This window comes from Streptopelia decaocto (genome assembly GCF_964273445.1).
Source record: "Streptopelia decaocto genome assembly, chromosome: 2".
NCBI classification, from domain to species: Eukaryota; Metazoa; Chordata; class Aves; order Columbiformes; family Columbidae; genus Streptopelia; species Streptopelia decaocto.
In genome coordinates, this window is record NC_138655.1 from 159,352,500 (window position 1) to 159,368,676 (window position 16,177).

The 16,177-nt window shown below is 38.4% G+C and overlaps 1 protein-coding gene across 3 annotated transcripts in view; it reads right to left on the reverse strand.

The window, feature by feature from the left end:
• Positions 1–16,177, reverse strand: part of CRHR2 (corticotropin releasing hormone receptor 2) — a 148,013-nt gene that overhangs the window by 121,003 nt on the left and 10,833 nt on the right. For 2 of the 3 annotated variants that reach the window (XM_082044646.1, XM_082044649.1), the window contains exon 2: positions 13,379–13,472. In XM_082044646.1, the coding sequence (XP_081900772.1) occupies positions 13,379–13,472 (94 nt within the window). Of the gene's footprint in view, positions 1–13,378; positions 13,473–16,177 lie in introns of those variants that run through there. The other variant, XM_082044647.1, reaches the window with a different exon arrangement.

A 16,177-nucleotide genomic window follows, 5' to 3' on the forward strand; every position in this document is an offset into this window, starting at 1 on the left:
ACTTACTGGAGTCAGCTGTCAACAGATGAGTCAACTACTGAAAAATACATGTGGTCAATCGTGATAAGATTAGCACAGATTGAGAAGTTTCCATCTCTCCTACTCCTAACAAAGGACCAGCAGCTAGAACGAAAAGCAAACTGGTTTTGCCTAAATCAGCTTCAGCATATAAGAAAGAAGAGTTAAGAAATGCCTTCTTAAAAATGGGCTGTGATAACAAGTAATTACTTGACTGTACCCTAAATAAAACATACTGTTGCTTTTCTTCAAGGCTGCTACTTTCTTTATTTTTTTTAATTAAAAAAATCAGGCATTTAAGTGAGGTCTGTTTTATCTTTTCTGAAGGTTTTAATATAATTGAAAGTAGTTTCCAAAGTATTTTCAATATCTTATGAAGTAAAAATCTTCCTAAAGGTAAAAGTTGTTTTATTATCACCTAGATATCTACTAAGAATCAGAATTATTTAGATTTTAAGTTTGCTTTTGCCTATTGGAAATTCTACATTATCATTGCCTTAAGAAATTACATTGAAAACTCCTAAACAGACAGGAATACCAAACACTGACTGTAATTATATTTAGGATTTGGGAACCCCTCAGTACCTTAGGGGAACTGAAAGAAAAGGCACTGAATCTAGGCGCATTCTCGCACTACTAGCTTTATGTTGCTTTTCTGCTACTATGTGTTGTTATTTTTAATCTAGGTCATATTTAGAAATTAATTTACTAATAAGATCATGTTTAAGTGCTTCTTGACACTTTTAAAGAATGTATGTTATTAAATAACCTGCCTTGCTAAAAATTACTCAAAATATTGCTTTTCTAGAGGTACCAAAAACATTCTGATTTAAACTTTGACCTTGACTTAGCATCTAATAAACACAACTATAAGTTTTGAAGCATTTTATTTTTAATCATGGTAGTAATATCCCATGACAATTGCTTCTCCATTAAGTCTTAAACCAATGAGCTTGTGCAGAAATGTCAACAGGAGAAGAAAACTTTAACGTCTTCCAGATACCCAACACAGCCCTGATCTTAAGACCAAAGCCTAGATTTGGATCCTGCTCTACATCATCTGCATCACCTTAATCTTTCTCACAGCTTGGCAGGCTCAGTAGATGATTAAGGACTGGTAGGGACTTCCAGACACCTACAACAAGAAAGATGTAGAGGAGAATCTCTGGGTCCAAAGGGGAGGATGGAGAGGAGGGATATCTGGTATCTCAGGATTCTGTGAAGGAGTAGGAAGAAAGAGGAGAGAGAGTATAGGAATAGCCTGGAGAAGAGGAGAAAGACCTATAGTCCATCTGTCTCCCAACTCCTCAGCCCCTTCCTATGCAGTCAAATTTCCAAATTATCACTGACTTTTTACTCTCTCTGCTCTCTATAAGGAAAATTTTCAGCCAAATCTATTTGCAAGGAGCGGCAAGTTTATTTCACCACAGGCAACCACAATCACACAATCTACAGTAATAAAATACAACTACGTGATACATGCAGTAGCTGCCGAGTTGTAAGGGACAAAGATGCCTACCTGTAAACTGTCACTGTCTCACAACTACTCCTAATTTCAAAAGGTAAATAATGAGGAAAGCAGTGGGAAGAAGAAGCTGAAACAACACTGGCTTTAAATTACCCATGACAATACATCATGGGAAAGAAAAATGTTGTTTCTCCACACAAAGTCATCGTTAGCACTTAACTAATGGGGCTACATCTCCTCCACCCCATGGTAACTCAGCTGGAGAGGGCAAAGGGTAGTAATTACAAAGCAGAATTATTTGCAAGGTGTAATGCGATCATGGGCCAAAGGCCAAATGGAAAAAAAAATAACAATTGAAAACAGGGAACGTTTTAAGTTTGGCCTTGCAAATAATAAAGCATAGGAGAAAAACCCACGTGAAGAGGTATTCTATTACCTGAAGCCAGAGGTGACGGACGCTCCAGGATGGAGTTTGGTGGAAGGCACAGAAGCATGAGAAACATTAACGAGAAGAAAGTGTTCAGCCCACACTGCTGCTCATGAGAGAGTAGAATTGACCCCCAATATTTGCACAGCGCACCTGGCCCAACAAATGAGCTGCAGAGAACAGAGTGTAGGAGATGAAGGAAAACACTGATTCAGACTGAACTGGTACAAAAGGAAATTTTAAAAAAGCGTAAGAACGTAACACTTCTGATGCTTATTAACAGACTCTCTGAGAGACTCCAGGAACATAAGTGCTGTACATACCAAAGGCTGTCATGGTAATAAGGCCACCAGCTTTTATTTTTTCACATTAAACTCTACAATTGCATGTGCTGAGGTGTTTGGCTACACATGTCTCTGAGGTAAATCCCACAGTTGCCCCCCTAAGAAAGCTTTGTGTCAAAACATCCTACAACAGTTCACTGGCGTCCTTCAGGACCAGAGTGACCCCACAGTTTTCTTTAACCCAGGTCACTTGGCCTGTCTTTCAGTTTTTTCCTGTCAGGCTTTATTACCATGTTTGAGAATTTCCAGCTACTGTTCAAAGCCAACTTTGTGCATCAGATAAAAGCTGGACATGATCAGGTAAGACTTCTGTAGTTGTTGGCTTGCCCACATCATTATTCTCTTTCATGATAGTCTTGTCTACACTGACCATTATTTACTCAAAATAATATATTCAACCAATAAACACAATAATAACCGTGACAATTCAGAGTATCTGTAAGTGGCATTTACATATCCATAAAGAGCTGTATACTTGTAACAGATAAAGAGGACAGCTATTTTTATTATGCTGATCACCTTGCCCTTGCTACATACAAATATAAACCGTTTAAACACCATCGGGTCTTTTGGGGATTAGTATGGAATAAAGGTATTTGTACAGCATATAATGTTCCAGCCATGATTGGTGTCATGCTAACAAGCATATACTTTCTTTACATCAAAGTATGTGACTGTAACATTTCATAAGGGAAGAGAGTATTTATTGGAGCATGGGGCAGAGAGAGAGGAATTTCAAATCCACTTCTAGCTAAAGTCATGATGTCAGGTAAATTATCTCCCTTGCCTTTATTTGTATTTCCAATAGGTGCTAAGTAATTATTCACTGTGAACACCTCAGCACTCCCTTCCTCAAAATCATTACTTCTATTCTCCGGAAGTTCACACCAGCCACCAGAATCCAAATTTAATCCCTTATTTTTCCATGGAGTCATACCTGTGAGTTTCACCTTTGGACCTCCTAAGATTTCTGAAGAAGATCAACTGCAAATATCAACACATAAAAGCTTCAGCTAAAAGCAAGAGCAGTTACATCAATCAATTTGAACGTTCTTATGTTGCATGTGAGCTTGCAAGGTTACCATGGAATATTTAAAACTTTTGCAATGCAAAAATATCAGCTGCTTACTTCTAATTGCTATATTATTAGTACCAACCAAGTACTGCAGACAGGCTACAGATTGAGAACATCTCAAGTTCAAATGTTCCTCTAGTGATTTGATTGGCTTTGAATTCTTGGCAGATCATCTAACTTTTCACTGTATATAAAACAGAGGTAAAAATGTGCATTCCTCAATTTCCATGAATTCTATAAGAATGCTTTCACTATTAAATTTTTAAATTTTAAAATATGGAAAGCTAACTACAGCAAAATATTCCTATTTGTTTTAACACTGGAAACAAGAAGTAACCGAAAATGGTGGACTTAAAGTAAAATAATCCATAAGGGAGTCAGGCCTCCTGAAAAGAGCCAAAGAGTTAAAATGTGCTCTGAAATCTGCAATGCAGATCAAAAATCAAGTATGCTTTGCTTTTTTCATCTGCAGACTATGGGACTGCATAAAAACAAAGTAATAGAGCTACATAATGCTGCATACATTTTTCCTCAACTCTGTGTTTTCTCAAATAAAATGGACAGATTTATTTCATTTTCTCCTGGATTTTGATGCAATTCTAATTACTACAATACCAAGAAACATAAGGTATAATAATTTCTACTGTGTGTGTTTCCACTGATGACCCTGTGCTCCCTGTCTCCCTCTTGAAAATGGTCACATAATCTTGTTCTCCAGGTTAGGGAAACAATAGCCAAAAGTGTAATAACCTGTATAACTATGTTAATTTTGATTGTATTCTTATTAAAAAAAACCAAAACAAAACCAAAAACATTGCTTTTTGTAAAAGTACATATACTAGGTGAATTTCTGTATCACTTATCTCAGAGATTTGTGTCCTAACCAACATAACGAGCTATTTTATAACAACTCAGAAATATGTCTATTTTCTGCTAATAAAAGTTTTACTTTTGGGTCCAAGAACACTTCATAGACATTAAATAAAAGAAGAACAGTAATCAGTCAAAACAACATGAGAGAATACCAGCCTGGTCTGAGTGAATTGGACAGTCTCCCCTAAGCAGAAATGACAAGCACTTTACATAGTAACTTGGGCATTTGTTATAAAATAGCATTTTGCCCCTCTGAAGCTCAAGACTTCTAAAATGTCTAGGAGGAATGGGGAAAAAAATAGTGAACATCCTGTATAAATCATTGACTTTATTTATCCATGCTGAAAGTGGAGATTTGAGCAAAGTTTTAAAGTAACTCAAACAAGAGAATGGGATACTTTTTTTTTTTTTCTGGAGAGATCAAAGCAAAAACCACCCATCATACTCCAAAATCCTAGAACTCAAAGGTTTCAGAGTTCACCCAGTGGCTACTGGAAGAAGGACAATTTCAGCATAATGACACTTTTCATTCTTAAAATAATCAGGTGTTTATATGTATTTGTACACATATATGTATATAATTTTATGCATGTACATATCTATATATTTAAAAAACCCAGCACAACAAATTGCCCAGATAGATAAGAAGCCACCCATTTTAGCCAGAAACCTTGGTTTTAGCTCATAATGCAAATTTCAAAGACCTGACGCCCACTGAAGTGTGGCTAAACACAGAGGATTCATCTAAAGATTTCATACACACGTTCACAGTGATGAACTCACAAGCAGTCTCCTTGGGTAGATTAAAAATGAAATTGCAACTCTATCTCCCTTCTGATATGAACTCTTTCACCTTTATTTACACAAAAGGCAGAAACTAATAGTTTTCCACATGCTGCTAAATTACCTCAGGGATACTTTCAAAGAAATAGAAGGTTCTTAGGAGTGTGATTAATTTCCTATAACTCTAGATATTACAAAGTAGACATCTGCAGCTGAGTGGGCCTTAGGTTGCCTCCATATTCAATGATAAAATAGGTTTGTTTAAAAATATCAGAACAGCCCTATTTGTTCTGACTAAAGGTCCACCTACTACATCTGGTAGATTGTAGATGCCCCATCCCTGGAGACATCCCAGGCCAGGCTGGACGGGGCTCTGAGCAACCTGATCTGGTGAAGATGTCCCTGCTCATGGCAGGGTTTGGACTGGATGAGCTTTGGAGGTCCTTTCTAACCTAAACTTTTTTGTGATTCTATGATATTCCTGTCTTAAGTGAATGCTTAGGGAAGAACACAAGAACAGAAGACACATAAGCTGTCTCCCAGCCTCCATTAATCTCAGAGGATTTCCTGAACAAGGTTTCTCTGGTGTGGTAAACCTCTATGCATTTAACAGTGTTAGTAGTCAAGAGATCAGCTTCTAAGTGCTTGGCCTTATGTACCAAGGACATCTGTATAATTTGCAGTTTCAAGAGGATGAAGACAGAGTCTTACAATGGCACAGTTCCCTATGGTGTTCTTTAGAAGGATTTAGGGAAGACAAACAAATCCACACATAGGCTAGTAGGTTTTTTACAGCAGTGCTATTTAGAGTAATGAAATCCAATTCCTGTAGCACATTAATGGCATTGAGATAGCACAAAGCATTTACATCTTTAGGAATCTGTTTCTCATTTATCTCTCTCAGCTATGGGTATGTGCACTTGAGATATTTACATCCATAAACAAACCTTTTGCCTAACATGTTTATGCACAGGAGCAACGTTACTCAGTGGAGCGTATCACTGTAGTGAATAAGTCATACAAGTAAAGATAGACTCAGGGTGAAGTGGTTGAACAGTTCAGGTCCTAGTGGCTTACATAAACTCTGTTAACGTTTCCCATTATCTTTTTCTTATGCAACCAGCTTCCACACTTTGGCACATTCATGAGTAAGATGAATGCCTGGAGAAAAAAAAAAATCTCACAGTTCTTATTTTGTAATGGAATAAGAAAGTTCAACAATACAGAGCTGGAGCTTTACAGGTCAACTTTGCATTTTTACTGGCTTTATGCTTAACTATTTTTTTCATACATGGGACTATATAATAAGTTGTCCCCACATCAGGGGTGGAGGCCAAGGCAAATCAATTCCATACATAACAGAGTTTATTCAGAAAAGGTCGACCAAGTGATGCAGTTGAGAGCTAAACAAGGATGGATGGATAAATCACAAGGATAAATCACAATAGGTAATTTATGCAAGTTGAACCTCTGATTCATTGTCTGTGTTCACATTCTTGTCCACGGCCATGACAGCATCTGTAAGTATGAAGCATCCTAACACTTTCTCTTCCTCAGACCAGCCACTGGATTCTCAAACAGCTTTGAGCACATCTTGCAATGTACTAAAAACAGATAGTAGAAGGTCACCTTTTTTTTTGCTTTCATTAGATGCTAATGAAGTACAGCAGTGCAGGCAGGTATGAGTTTGTACACAGGGGCCTAAGACACACAGAGTTTGCCATTTTATATTCAAAAATAAATAAATGGAGCCAAATCTCACCTTGGTCTGTCTATATCGTGAATCTGGCTCTGTGTGTCTCAAAGACGTTCCTCCAAAAGAAGCAAGAAAACACCCATTTTGTCAAAAGCAGGAAGACAAAGGCAGGACAACTACTGCATGTCAAAAAGAGCACATCTAGAGGCTCATTCCTGAAGTGGAGAGCCAACTTAGTCACGGGGTCATAAGGTCTTGAGCATTTTACAGAAATCAGAAGCAACAAAGGAAAAATCCCATTTGAGTCCATCTCTCTCGTTTCCTAATAACAGTTATCCTTCAGCACTATATATTTTATATGTTCTTTAGAACCACCCATTGTTACAAACAGTGCAGTTTGTAGTATCATTATTATTATTGTGTGGCTTTACTCTCTAGATCGGCCACAGTGTTATTTCGCTGCTTGAAGGGCTCACTAACCCACAAACCCAGAGAGAAATGTTGATTTGAAGGACAGGAGGTGTTTTCATTTAAGACCAGATTCACTGACGTGATTCCATGTGAAAGGAAAAGGCACTCCATCTGTTCAGTAGAACTTGACAAAATGAGAGGTTCTACAGGGTATATTTTTATCTGCCAAGTGTACAAAAAATGATATCTAATTTAGAAGCCACGTTTGGCAAATGGTATTTATTTTACCAACTGTATAAATTCAAAGATTTAAGTATATTTGATCCAGTGTGGAATGGTAATGGTCACTACTGAAAGTCTGCTGAGAACGTATCATGCAGAAGGGACAGATCCATGACTGAGGTGTCACTCTTCTGAAATATGAAACAAAACTCAATGGCATTTTCCCACTGTAACATGTTTTTGTTTATGAGCTGTCTGATTTGCATTCCTCTAAAATTTTATACTGTTCACTCTTCCCTTTCCATACTCCCCACAGCATCCCAGGGTGGCAGCATAGAACCACCATGACAATGTCATTGGGTTGATCACTGTAAATGCTGACAGTATCTAATAAGACCATAGAATCTTCCCTGACTCCATACCACCAGCAACCCTGTCCTACAATCCTCCCTCAGACCCACATACCCAACATCTTAGTGACTCCAGGCAGACCTGCTACAGATTTTATTTTCAGTCAGTTCAGAACTGTTGCCATTGAGAGACTGTATTGATGAAGATGTTCAGAGGGTTGTTACCTTCCTGTATAATGTAAAGTCTGAGGAAACTGATTACTGATATTTCACTCTATATCACTAGCACTGCTTCCAGTGTAGTTGGTCCCTCTTCTAAGCTAAGCTTACCTTGGCTGGTAGTTTCCTGAGGTTCTGCAAAAACACCCATGGGATCAATGCACTGGTGCAATTTTTTACTGAAACATGTTTCATATGCAGGATCACAACACAAAGCCAGACCACAAATAATAGCTACTCACAGAGAAACAAAAAGGAAACACTACCACCACACCCCCAAAAACCCAAAAACTCTCTGTGTTGCTCTCATGAATATAACAGCTGTGCACTTTACAACTTCATTTATGCAGCTTAGAGATTTTTTGCTGTAAATTTTGGAAGAATTTGTCAGTAACTTGCACCCACCCCCCAAAAACCAAACAACCACCGCTGAAATAAAAAGAAAAAACAAACCCACCATAAATATTTAAATGTTTTCTTTGTACAGCAAACATACAAAATAGACGTGGTGCTTAAAGACATGGTTTAGTGGTGGACTTGGTAGTGTTAGACTAATTGTTGGACTCAATGCCCTTAATGGTCTTTTCCAACATAAATGATTCTATGATCCTATGATTTCAAATAATCATCTCTCATCAAGCATAGAACTTGTTGGACTGTCTACACAGTTTCTTAATACATGAGAGTTTTTCCATATCCTCAGCTTGGAAGTGTACCAGAATTAAGAAATGCAACTTTTTAAATTGTAAGGACCAGTGGTAGTAATACAAGTTGTGCAACAACGTATAACACCATCAGCTTTATTTTGGGAAGCACAAGAAAGTAGTGTCAGACTGCCCAGTATGTCATTTGAGGCAGTAGGAAAGTAAACCAACATCGTCACCTCTATTTAAATAGTGTTATTGCAGCATCTGAAAATAGGAAGATTGCCTGTTTCTTTAGCTCGAGCTTTGATCATGCAAACGCTGATGCATTGAGGTTATCTTTATGCCTGTGAGCAGTAACTGGGTTGTGTGGATGTGATGAAAGCACATTCCTAAGCACCCCACAGGCAGCTGCAAGAGCAGCGTCCAGAGCTTCAGCCAGCAAGCTGATGCCAAGAGAGTGCAGAGCATACGTTTCAATGAACAGCTCATCCAAGGATCATTATAAATAGGAGTGCTCATTGATGTGACCTGCTGGGAAAATCAGAAGGGAAAGAGTGAGAATTACTGCCATGCCATTACCGTGGAGGGATATTGAGAGATGTAACGAGGTCAAATCTTCTGTTTCCAAGAAACAGAATAGAGCAAGGTACAGAAATAAATAACCTCAAGAGCAGTGAAAGCCTCACCTTTGCAGTTTTGGATGGAAAGCAAGTTACCGAATATGTTCGTCTGTCATGAAACTCATCTATTAAAAGAATGATTAATTAAATTTGACTACTAAAAACTAACAACAATCAGCCAAGAAAAATCTACAGCCTGTGTGCTCTCAGCAGTAGGGGCATCAAGGCAAAACTCTCATGACTATTCTTTTGTTTTTGATAGCCAAAGCATCTGTCTTTAAATCCTCTTGTCAGAGATTTCATGTATGCATTCGAGATATGAATGTGGATTGGTTACACTAAACAAAAACTAAAAAAAGAAGATCACTTTCCATACCTTCCCAGTTTTATGCTATTGTAAGTGCTGGAGAAACCCCTAGTATAAGACACTGTCCCAGCAACAGGGGAAATTATGGCAACGTCTGAATGATATCAGGTTAGTTGGAGACTTGAGTGGCATCTTTGAGGAGTTGTGTGTTTGGATCTATCCCTGCATACATTCCTGCCACAACCACCAACACGTTCCTTAAACCAGAACTTCCCCAGAGACTTGAGAAAACAGCATCAGCCAGATATTGTATAAGCCAGAATTTGTACAGGTGGAACCCTGCAACACTCAGAATCAGGAGATTTACCCCATTTCTGTGAGACAACAGTCTTCCACCGTACTACAAAACTACCAGAATAAGGTCAAGGAACCAACCTCAACAGGATCCAGTGACCAGAAGGATCAAATAACTTTTGCTTTCAGTGAATCCCAGAACGTCATGAAATTGAATGTGTGATATCTAATCTACTGTCTCTGCTGGGTTGTCTGAAGAGCCTTAAACACCGTAAATGCAAATTACAACCTTCAAAATGACTGAAGGGTAAGAAAGAGAAGGAAAATAATAATTTAATTCTTATACTGACCCAATCAGCACAGTAGCACTGGCCATCCATCTTCTACTTTATTTTTTGGACAAAATTCCAGTTTTCAGGTCTTTTGATAAGGTCTTAAAGATTGTGTGGCCAAACATGTCAATGGACCAAAAAGTGGGATCAAAAGATTTCGATGGAGATCAAAAGTGAGCAGGATCAGATGTAAGTCAAGACTTGTAGTCTTTAGTGGAAACATTTTAGATGGGAAAGTCAAAACTCATGGAATATCAACGTGAACTGAGGACCCACTTCCACTAAGTTTCTATAAAAATTCAAGCTATAACTCAGATCACGTATCATCCAGATATATAGGATTACAGTCATTCAGTCATCCTGGATATTATTTTAACTCTAGCCAAACCATATCAAGCAATTACAACATCAGGAACACTCTCAGCTGAGTTGCTATAGAAAAATCCTGCCATTTCAACCAATTCCTCTTATATATGAAAGCAAAGTAATAATTAAATAAAATTATTGCTCAGATCCACAAATAAAAACATACATTCCCATCAAGCTCAAAAGCTGCACCCAGGCAATCATGAAGGTGTCAAACAGGGATTTTTCAAGGAAAAAACACCCAAAAGAGAGAGTAAGTTACCACCTTACACCTCTGAAAAAAATATTACTTGGTTTAAAACACTGAATTTACAATGTCATTCACTCAGCAATTCGGTGAAATTACACATACATTAAATTCTCAAAAGCATTTCATGCCATCTGTTTGGGATACTTAGTATGAACATATTGGGCGGGGGGAAGTTAGTAATTATAGGGGGAGAAAATAACATATTGGACTAATTAACAGCATCTTCTGGAAAAGAGACAGGGAAGATAACCAATTACAAAACTCGAATGTTTACTGCTCTCCCAGCTATAAATAAAGATTGTTCAATATGGCTCTCCTTGGGGTTTTTTTGTTGATTTCCCCCCCACCCCATAAATATGATATCTGCACTGTGTCAAAGAATGTGAGCCAGAGAAAAGCCTCAGACATTGCAGACTCCGTGGTATGGTTCTATGCTGCCCGATGGAGCACACCAATCTTTCAGTAGGATGCATCCTTACTGTTATGAGGGTTCAAAATGAAGGATGCACAGAGCTCACCTAATTTTGGACATCAAAAAATTAGAGTAGTCACAGGAATTTGTGATTCTTGGATTCCTTTAAAGAAAAAGCATTTCATTTCCGCTCCATTTTGGATCTTAGTTTAGGATGAAATTGTGCTTTGGCCTTTAACTGTACCAACTAGAACTTTACGGACTATGAAGAGGAGATCACTATATTGTAAACTTCCATTTTTAGTGAGAAAAATCATAGCTGAATAGTCCAGACCTGTTTGAAGATTGTACAATTGGTACGGAAAAGCAATATGTAGTGGTTAGAAGCACCACGTTGGTTATCCACCACATTGAGAAGAGCCCATTGGCCTATACTAAGCAAAAAAAAGTGAACTTTTGTCCCTAGTATGTCCCTAAGTTCACTTCACGCTTATGCCTGAGTCTGGGCTGATGTCCAACCTGTCTGAACATGAAGCAGCTTTGGGTTTTACTATGTGTATAAGCCCATGCTCAAAGAAGAGTACAGGTTCATAGGATTTTGAAGCATGATGCAGAAAGGGCTATGGTCAGAAGCATCGTAGGAAGGTATGTTCTAGAAAAGCTGCATGTTGCGTTGTCTCTATATGACAGTCAATTTTCATTAACTTCAGAGCAGTGCTTTGCCTTTTTGATCACTGATACCTTACAATGATATGCAATAGAGGAGAGGCTTCTGTGACTTCTCTCTTCCCTTTTCATATTAAAATGCTATTACAGTAGTTGCACTCAGCCTGCGAAGACGCTCCATGTTCATGCATCATATAAATAGCCCAGAAAACTATTGTTTTGTCAACAAATGAGAAGTAAATTTTTTGCCAGCTTCTAAGACAGCCTGGTGTGATTTTTTTTTTTTTTTTTCAATAGAAGCCCTGGACAAGGAAAAATACATTATGAATTAATGGCAAGTTTTACAATATTATTTGCAATAATATTCACAAGGCAAAGAATACCTAAAATAAACATCCAGAATTAAGGAAGGTTTCGCAGAACCTCATCTATCATTCTTTTGTGTTCAGCTACAGAATGTGATAGATGGTCATTAAAATTTATACAAGCAAATATAACACGAGGCAGAGTTGCTCCCTGAAACACAATGGCACAAGATGCAAAGCTCAGGCTAGATTCATAATACAGGTCAACATACCATTTATATGCAAATTAACAGGCAGTTAAGGCAACAGAACTTTCAGCCTTCACTCTGTCTTATCTAGATCATCTTATTGTCCCTAAGGAATTGATACAGTCAGATTAAACACAGTTGTTATAATATCAGATACAGAAAGATTTTTTTTCTTCCTTCAGCCTCATTTCTTTTGTCATTTCTCAGGGCTGGAGAATGGGCTAAATGATAATATCTACATTATTACAAGATATTTTAAACTTCTTCCTGCATGAAGATTTTCCAGGGGAAAGAGAAGTGAGGGGAAAAGAAACAATCCTGCTTTTTCCCCCAGCAAGGTCATTAATCGCAGCACACAACCCGCAGTCATCTTACAGAGGAGTGGCTCTGAGTATGCCTATCGCACTTCTGAAGAAAAGGATATAGTTTGACATCTCTTACAGCATCATTTTTGTGCTGGTGCATTTTAGTCAAGAATCAAACGCAAGAATCATTGCTGTATGTACTGTATTCTGATTGGAAGGAGTGGAGTTGTTAATGGGATATTGATCTGGCTGAAATGGTCCAGGGTACATCCCTAGCTTATATGAGGTGTCAGTTTGGTCAGAGCACCCCAGTTTCCACAGTGACCACCACATAAGGGCTGAATTTTACTAGCACATCTACCTGTCTTCACCTACCCAGACTGGATGTCCCATTCTGCACTTGGAAAAACGCAGACAGCCTTTGGCAATAAATCTCCACCAATCTGGATACCGACACTTAAACAGTACTGACCTTCAATGGTCACATCAGTCAGTGAGTACAGTCAGCTTAACAAATTACAAAACAATCTGTCGCTATTAGTTCACATGAAGCTCTTTCCAGGTGTGCAAAATTCAATGCTTTCTTTCCTTGTCACAGCAGTGTAGATTGTTGCCAATGAAAACCCAAGACTGGAGGCACTATGTTTATCTCAGCAAGAAAAGATGTTCCTGGAGCAAGGACACTTTGAAAACAGATCCCACAGTAACAAGAAGCCAACAAGAAATGAAGAAATAAATACCTGTGACATTGGTGCGGGCTGACAAAGCTTCACAGTACTTTTCCAGTAGAACAGACAAGGGCAGGTTCACAGAAGATTCACAGTGGAGAACTATCTGGATGAACAGATAGAAACAAACCAAAACAAACAGTAAAGCAGCCGCATGGATAGGTTTTTATCATTCCAATCCCCAGAACTAATATAGCAGTTCCCATTCATAATTAGCTCAGACATCCCATCATGACAGAGAAGATTTATAGTTATAATTGCTCCATGACATCAGGTGGCATTCATCTCACTATATGTAATGAGATGAACCACCTATCCTGGACCTCTTCTTGTGGGAGATAGTCAATAGCATTAACAAAGCTCACAATTTATCTCACCTAAAAGGAGATGCTTAAAATAGAGAAGATGAATCACATCCCATTGAAGATCATGTGTGGAATTTTTCTCAACTAACTTTTAACAGATATATTGCTGCTAAAGATCCTTATACAGTCCAGAGGGAGAGACAAGAATAGGCAAAGGGCAATCCAGAAGGTGTGAGGAAACTATTTTCGTTGACTATGTAAGAAAAAGATCACCTATGGAAGGTGATCTTCGGCTCTTTTTAGCCAGTAAAAAAGACAGAAGGTTGTGACCCTCATAATTCAGAGAGCTAACCCCTCCACTGAGGGCAAATGCTATCGAGAAAGCAGTAATATCAACATGGGCACTTCAAGGACACTGCAGGTTCAGTACAGTAGTTTTAGGAACAGTAGTTTTAGGAAATGTATGTTTAGAGTTGAATCCAAGGAATTCATTGTCATTTTCACACTCAAAAATGAAATTACTGAAGTGCCCACTGCAGACGGAGGAGAGAAGACCACAGAACTGTACATCCCAATGTACAGCTGAGCTGGGGTACTGCTTGGAGCAAGAGAAGCTCTTTAAAAGCCCTTTAAGAAAGGGAGAACTAAATGTTGTAAGCAAATTCAGGAGTGACACACCAGTGACAGAAACTTCCATTTTCAAACTGTGGAACAAAATCTTCCTGACTGTTTCTGAGGGGGATATAAAGCTGTGGTAACACACAAAATGCCTTTGCTTTCCTATTTATGCAGAATGACACTAATATAATACAGGCAGCTTTCGCTCAAGGAAATGACCACACTCCTTGAATGCTGATGTTAAATTTCAGTGCTTTAAGGTGCATTAAGTGATTGCAGAACCCTTTTTATGCCACTGAATTCCTTGCTGTTTAATAAGAAGTGGAGTAAATTATCATGACAATAGAATCCACCAGCAATGTTGGTCTCTAAAGAAGAACTATTCTTTGTACAATACCATTTCTATCTACTTCTCACTCTGTTGCTATTTTACGAAATAGGAAGTCTTGAAATAAAATAATAGAATAATCAAATCATAGAGTTGTTCTGGTTGAAAGAGACCCTTAAGATCATTGAGTCCAACCATAAACTATCTCTAGCACTAAAGCAGGTCCCTAAGAGCCTCATCTATACAACTTTTATACACCTACAGGGATGGTGACTCTACCACTTCCTTGGGCAGCCTGTTCAACTGCTTCACAACTCTTTCTATGAAGAATTGTTTCCTGATATTCAATCTGAACCCTTCCTGGTGCAACCTGAGGCCATTTTCAAACAAAAAAACCTTTATCAGACTTTATTCTTTTCAAGTAACACCAAGGTGCTGTTTTCCTCCAGGAAGACTCAAACTTCTGCCTCCCATCGCAAAACCTTTCAGGTCAAGCCATGCACGGTCAAGCCATGGAGACAGGGAAAGGCAATGGCTCTGTTCTTCAGCCAGGGTCATATCATAAGGCACAGAACTCCAAATGAGCCTTCCAAAAAGCAGTGGTCATGTCAACCCAGTCACACGAGGTGACATAACAGAAGCATTTCTTCCCATTTCTTCCCTTCTGTCCCTCCACTCATCTGCTACTTCACAGGCCAAAGCGCTGTCTCACTTCAAAGAAGAAACTCAAGACATCTCCATGTACTGTAAATACATGGCATGTTCAGCTGTCCGCTTCGTCAGATGATGGGAACAAACAGACAGAGGTCTAGTTCAGCGCAGGGTGTGTAGGAACAGGAAAGGTTAAATGTCACATTTGCTTTAGGGTCAACTTAGGTTCATTTGGCTAGAGGGAAAAGTGCCTTCTACATACTATGTTACTTTTGCTTTCGTTTTCTCTCCACTAACCACAGTTAACAGCTTTCTTTCATGTGATACTTTATAAAAATTGTATTTAAAGCAGACAAGCCCCAAAAGCCTAAAAAAACTCTTAAAAAATAAAGAACAGCAAAAGAAGATAAACATTTAAGTAAAGTAGAATTTTAAAGATAAATAATTATGATGTGATAATTATAAATAATTATGGTGTGAACTGTGGGGCTGTCCTATGCATGGACAGGAGTTTAACCAGATGATCTTTGTGGATCCCTTCCAACTCAGGACATTCTACCATTCTATGATCCTAATCGGCCCGTGACTGTGTATGTATTTTGAAATATTAGTTGCTGTAACGCAGTACTTTACTCAAACTGCTACTTTTCCATGACCTTTTCCCATAAAATCAGTTCTACTTTGTCTCACACGCTTACCTGAAACACACACAGAAATGTCTGTCTTAATTTCTCTAAGCCACTATGGACATTTATATGAATAAAAATAATGCACTGATCCAGAGAGTAAGGTGAAAAGAAGCCCTTTACTTTCTAAAGCAAGGGCACCAAGTACTAGTCTGTAGGACACTTCTGCCACTCCACAGCAATATGTGGAGTCCTTGGTCAACTTTCTGTTCGAATCTGAGAG